General features: G+C 39.9%; 1 protein-coding gene across 2 annotated transcripts; it reads left to right on the top strand.

The window, feature by feature from the left end:
* The first annotated feature begins 1571 nt into the window (after window positions 1-1571).
* On the top strand, window positions 1572-5349 carry ssbp1 (single-stranded DNA binding protein 1). 2 transcript variants are annotated; one of them, XM_034577617.1, is made up of 8 exons: window positions 1572-1657; window positions 2345-2362; window positions 2394-2420; window positions 3002-3059; window positions 3155-3295; window positions 4118-4205; window positions 4787-4875; window positions 4968-5349. In XM_034577617.1, exons 3-8 carry the CDS (start codon window positions 2397-2399, stop codon window positions 5009-5011), a joined length of 444 nt encoding a protein of 147 aa, XP_034433508.1. In that variant the 5' UTR covers window positions 1572-1657; window positions 2345-2362; window positions 2394-2396; the 3' UTR covers window positions 5012-5349. The 2 variants fall into 2 exon arrangements, with proteins under 2 accessions (XP_034433508.1, XP_034433509.1); XM_034577618.1 differs by having other exon boundaries at window positions 1605-1657; window positions 2345-2420.
* Window positions 5350-6000: the final 651 nt, after the last annotated feature.

Here is a 6000-nt window from a genome sequence, read left to right as displayed (position 1 = left end):
GGAGGGGGGGGAGCCGGGAGAAACGGCTCCGAACCACGGCCACTAATCACGCACTACATTCCACGCCATCACGTGCAGCGCTGTCAGTGTCACTACGCACAGACTGATCTGTTCCGGTCAAAAACAAAAAATCTCCATGTTGTTGAGATGACGTCATTTCGTTCGATCGTCGATCGTGTAACGTGTAACGTCAAAACGTCAAAAATAGGCGACTTCCTGTTGCGTTTTCCATAACGCTCCGCCATAACGCCTTTTTGTAGTTCCACAAAAAAGCCGCACTGTTGTTGTACTGTTCCTAGAAAAAAAAAAAAATGAAAAAAAACATATATATAAAAAAATATACCACTAAAGCCAAAATGGTGGGCTTCCTGTTTGGTCTAGCATATCTATCCAAGAGACTTATTTGTTTGTTATGAAAAGACACATGTCCCTGTCGATTTTTGTACATGTCGGCCAATCGTGGTGTCGGGGCTGCCCTTTAGGGGGCGCTAGTCAGTTATTTTGCCACGCCCATTGGCAAAATAACGTAATAATTCCTTAAAACCATATGAATATTTTCAGGGGGGGAGTGTTGATACACAAATGTAGTTTGAGGGAGGTTGAACCTCGAACACTGAAGTTACAGCAATTTCGTGTGTCACAGCGAGTTGATGAACTTTGACCCCACGCCACTATTATGGCTTTTGACGAAAAGTCACAGTAATCTTATGCCGTCATTAACAATGTGTTGAGACCCGTTTGACACAGTTTGATATGGCTGCAGTAAGTGGGTGAGGAGGAATACATCCAAGTGGAAGACATGCAAAAAACAAGACATTTCCTGTTTCCACCAGGGGGCGCTGTGATTTTAAGTCATGATTTCTGTGTAGATGTCATCAGGGACTCTTGTCTTACATGTCTCGTTTGGACTCGATTGGTCCATGTATGTCCGAGATACAGAACCTCGTGTTTTGATGGCGTGTAATCAAACTGTGACGCCACGCCACGGTCACACCGTGTGACGAACAATCGATCTTTGAGTTAGTTTTTATCTCCATGTTGTTGTGATGACACTCATCTCAATTTGAAGTTGATCAGATAAAAGCCCTGTGACAAGTTCGTCAAAGTAAAAATGTGGAATATGGCCAAAATGGCCACTAAATGCAAAATGGCGGGCTTCCTGTTGCGTTTTTCATAATGCCCCTTGAGACCTTTTTGTTTGTCTGGTTACGATACACCTGGGCTACGATTTTTGTGAAGATCGGTCAAAGGGAAACCTAGGGGCTGCGTTCCAGGGGGCGCTGTTGAGCCATTTTGCCACGCCCATTTCAAATTACTCCAGAATACGTAAATTATCACCACTTTCTAATTTTCTGCAAAGTTTGGTAAGAAGTTGAGCATGTTGAAGCCTCAAAAAGCCAATTCATCTGGGTCACTATAATAAGAATAATCCTTACAATTTCAAGAGGGCCTCCCACCGTCGGTGCTCGGGCCCTAATAATAATAATAATAATAATAAAGGTCTAATTGCACTTTCTGATATTTTACTTTTTAGATATTATAAAAGTTTCATGACGTTTTCGCAGGCGGAACTTTAACCGCTGTGTGTGTGTGGAGCGTCGGACTGTTCCTGCAGCCGGACCGGAAGCAGCGTGAGGTTACAGAAGTCTTTCACCTGGTGAGTTTTTATTCTCGTTCTTTTGTTTTATCTGATTTTAACATCGTTTCCATCTCAACTGTGATGTTTGTCCTCCGATCCGCTGCTGTCGCGTTCAAACCGACCTCAGATCAGTGGTTTCACCTCCTCGCTGCTGGCGGGAGGGAGAGCGGAAGCTCCTGAGCCTCGTTGCTGCAGAGAGACAGAGAGTCTTTGAGAGTCTTTGAGTCCTGAGTCTGAAGTTTATCATTCAGTTCATTAAACATCAGACTCAGAATCCAGAAGATTCACACGAAACTAAACTAATAGATTTAATAACCTGGTTGTTCAGCTGCTGCTTCGTCTGCAGATCAACGTGCAGCTTAGTTTATATCATTAACAGGAAATAACTTTTCTTACAGGACACTTGTTTTATTTATAGTCAAGAATATGTCTAATGAGGAATTTAAAAACAAGAATATTCATCTTTTTAGTTAGTTTTTGAGTAATGATGCAAGTATTAAAACTAACTGAAGAGTCTGTAACTAATGATTATTTGGTTTATTTGATTATAACATTAATCATTTGTTCACTTATGTCTAAAATAATGAAAAACGTTTATTTGAATGACTGAAAACTTGTTGTTCAGTTCGATCCTTTTGGAAACTGATGGAAACAAACGTCAGATTTATCTTTTATCTTTAACTTGTTTTATTCTTTTCTCCTCAGTTTCCTCAAAGAGCAAAAGTTCCTCAGCTGCTGTTTGTGAAGATCAGAGAAGATGTTGAGACGTGCGACCACACAGGTAAAGAGACGAGGATTAAATACTGGTTCACATTTATCTGGTTAGATGTTTATTAAAATATTGATTTCATTGTTTTTGTTCTCATAAATAAATAATGAGGAATAAATTCAACATTTAAACTTTTTCCTGGACGTTGCAAAAAAAACCCAAATTGAGCAGGTGGTTAAAACGATCATGTTTCTTTTATATAGAATAATTCACATTAAACTTAAAACATTAAAACAATCATCCCTTGATGATTACATTTGTTTTGTTGTTTTTTTATTTACATCTTTTTGTCAATTCCACTAGTTTTTTTTTTTACATAAATGTGTTTTATTATTAGTGTTTTAAACATTTCATATTGTCTCTTTAATTTGTTTTTAAGACGTCTGCATGAAAAAAGCTGTTTTATGTTTCTGACTTTGACACTTGGAAAAAATTATGTTTTATATATAACATCATAAACTTAAGTATTAAGTATTTGAACTAAAATGGAATCGTCTCATGAGAAAAAGAGGGCGGTACCTTTTTTAAGATAAATGCTCTTTAGCTTTGTTCAGTTTCACCTTCACAGTAAAATATGTTGTATCTTCCTCCAGATGTTCCGACAGGCCGTGAGATACGGGAGCACAGACTCCAGCCTCATCCTGGAGAGATGTAAGAGGATCTACTCTCCTCTAAAGAATCCAGTGTCGTATGTAATGTTTTATATTTTATAACCTTGTTAAACGTGATGTTTGTCTTTCCTCCAGCGATTAACCGCGTCCAGCTGCTGGGTCGGGTGGGTCAGGACCCCGTGATGAGGCAAGTCGAGGGTCGTAACCCCGTCACCATCTTCTCGTTGGCAACAAACGAGATGTGGCGTTCAGGAGACGGAGAAGTCAGCTCCACAGGTGCGATGTCAGAGGACACACAAAGTTAGAGACGTAGAAAACTTGACTTCTAGGTCGTGTGACGCTTGAGGAGTTAATTTCAAAACATGGAAACTAATCCGGGTCCGACTGACCTCGGGTTTCAAAGTGTATTTACACAGTGAAAATCTCCCACATTCACACAACATCATTATTAAAACCTCTGAAGCAACATTCAATAATTATAATTATTGTGATATTAGCAGTTAATCTTTCAGTTTAACGTGTTCTGGTAAAAAGGCCGAATTGTAGTTGATATTGCAGGTGTTGTATTTGACCACTAGAGGTCGTGGTTTCACCCTGAGCTCTCAGTGAAAGTGAACAAATCGTGTAGAAGTTGCTCTTCTGGTAAAGAAGCTGGTTCATATGTGACTCAGCTGCTGATGAGATAAGATAAACCCTCAGTTTCCAGTTTATTAGGAACATGTGGTAAAAACTATGAATTGTATTGTTAAATGTTAGTTTTAGGAAGATGTGTAACTGACAAACTTCCAGTGAACAATGTGTGAGGTTAATTAAATTTGCACAAAACAAACAAGGTAATATTTGTCGTCCTATAATGATATTTTTTAGTGTCAACGCTCTAATGCAATATTCTTCATCCTTATTACAAAGTATAAATGTCACATGGGCTGTGTGATGGAGAACAGCTGGAAATGAAAAGCAGCTGTAGTTTCAAATGTTCATATTCAAAACTTTCCTTGTGTTCTGTGTTGAAAACCTGCGGAGCGTGAATTTTCCTTTTCCGTTTGACGAGCACTTGTATTGAGACAGATTTTGTTTTCTTCTGTTTCCCGATTCCAGGCGACATCAGTCAGAAGACGACGTGGCACCGTGTGTCGGTGTTCAAACCCGGTCTGAGAGACGTGGCCTACCAGTACGTCAAGAAAGGGTCAGTTCCACCTCTCTGTGTATACACGGATATAAATATCTATACAGCTTATTAATCATATCCAAAGTATTTAAATATGCAGTAAGTGATGTCACAGTGGGTCATACATCACCAGTCAGATCTTTTCTGTCTCTGAGAACTTCGCCCCCGAAAGTTTCACACTATGCAAATAGTTTTATATTTTTAGCATCTTAACACCTGTCGGCTCAACAAGCGGCTGAACAAGTTTGTTTTTTATTGTTGATTCAGTTTCGGGTTTTTACAGCAAAGAATAAATCGACAAAACACAGACACAGAAACTTCCAACACACGACTGCAGCTTTATCTTTATCATCATCATTTATCATTGTTTTCAACACTGCAACTCGATTTTAAGTTTCCTGTCAGAGAGGAAACTTCACATATTAGAAAAACCTTCCTCTGATAGAGGATACGGTTTGTGTGATAAGATGAAAATGTTCATTCTGACAGAAAGAGGAGTTCAAAATGCAAAACTGTGGCTTTTAAAACGTCAGATTTCACTTTGTCGAATTCGCGGCAGAAGAATCTTCTCGACTGATCTCGATTCTTCTCTCTCTCAGGTCCAGGATTCTCATCGAGGGGAAACTGGACTACGGAGAATACGTGGACAAGAACCAGGTCCGACGTCAGGCCACCACCATCATCGCAGGTCAGGTTATCAAACACTCGTCCTCACACACAGATCGTCTCTCTCTGCTCGACCTCTATGAAAACACCCGTCTCTCCGTCCTGTGTTTCCAGACAACATCATCTTCCTGAGCGACAACGTGCGGGAGAGAGTCTGACGGAGTTTCCTCGACTTCAAGACAACTTCTTTTTTGTATTTTCTTCTTTATACCAATATAAGACTGAGGACCTGAATGTTACGGAGTAAAAGGAACCGACGGAGGGGACGGAATACGCTGTAACACTCGGGTCATGTTTAACTGTGGCGCCCCCTGCTGGTGGAGGAAGAAGACGTCGATGCATCCAGTGGAGAAAGTTCACTCTTGTGTCTGTATATATTCACTTTGTGGTTTTTATTGTGCTACATGTACATAACGGTTAGAAAACGAAATGTTCTGATGTTGAAATAATCTGAGGCTTAAAAACAAATGTTCATTAAACATACAGTACTTAACTTCGGCCACCAGGAGTCTCTCAATCATAACGATAACAAAACCCCGAGTGTGATGGTGTCGTGAAGAAGTGAAGGATCATGGGAATCTGGCACAAAGGTTTTAAGAAGTTTTGGACAAAACTGTAAATCCGGGGCCTCGAGGGACGAAATCCAACAAAGAGCAAACACTTGTCAAAATAACTCCACAAATTGTAATTTTCCCTTTTTCAACATTAAATGTTTTCTCAGAAGGTTGAAAAATGATCTTTTACATCACGTGTCAGTAAAAACAATCAGCTCTGAGCAGCTGATTCACCGAAGTGAACTCGACTCTTCTTCGAGAACAGCCTCCAGAGAATTAGACCATTGATTATAACTGTTTATTTCATCAGTTTGGAAGCTGCTGTTACACTTTAGGGAATAAAACTTTAGATTTTCCACCAGCGCTGCTTCAGTGTTTACAGTTTGCATGTCTCAAGTCTCTGCTGAGACGTGAACAAATTGTGTAAGAAGATAATTTGCTCCGTCATGTGACCTCAGCTCCTCTTGACCTCAGAATACTGATGAAGCATCTTGAAGGAATCGGATGATCTGGATTTCTTTTAGAAACTCGTTTTCATATCGAGTCGTTTTATTCTGAGTCGTCTCGAGGACAAATGCAAATGTCTCCCAGAT

The sequence above is a fragment of the Hippoglossus hippoglossus genome, chromosome 23 (genome assembly GCF_009819705.1).
Source record: "Hippoglossus hippoglossus isolate fHipHip1 chromosome 23, fHipHip1.pri, whole genome shotgun sequence".
Taxonomy (NCBI): domain Eukaryota; kingdom Metazoa; phylum Chordata; class Actinopteri; order Pleuronectiformes; family Pleuronectidae; genus Hippoglossus; species Hippoglossus hippoglossus.
This window is presented reverse-complemented; position numbering and strand designations above follow the sequence as displayed.

What these genes read in the sequence shown, in the direction of transcription:
- ssbp1 (XM_034577617.1), top strand. Translation starts at nt 2,397, where the DNA reads ATGTTGAGACGTGCGACCACACAG. An exon ending in TGAGACGTGCGACCACACAG is followed by an intron (nt 2,421 to 3,001) that starts GTAAAGAGACGA and finishes ATCTTCCTCCAG; the next exon opens with ATGTTCCGACAGGCCGTGAG. An exon ending in CGGAGAAGTCAGCTCCACAG is followed by an intron (nt 3,296 to 4,117) that starts GTGCGATGTCAG and finishes TCCCGATTCCAG; the next exon opens with GCGACATCAGTCAGAAGACG.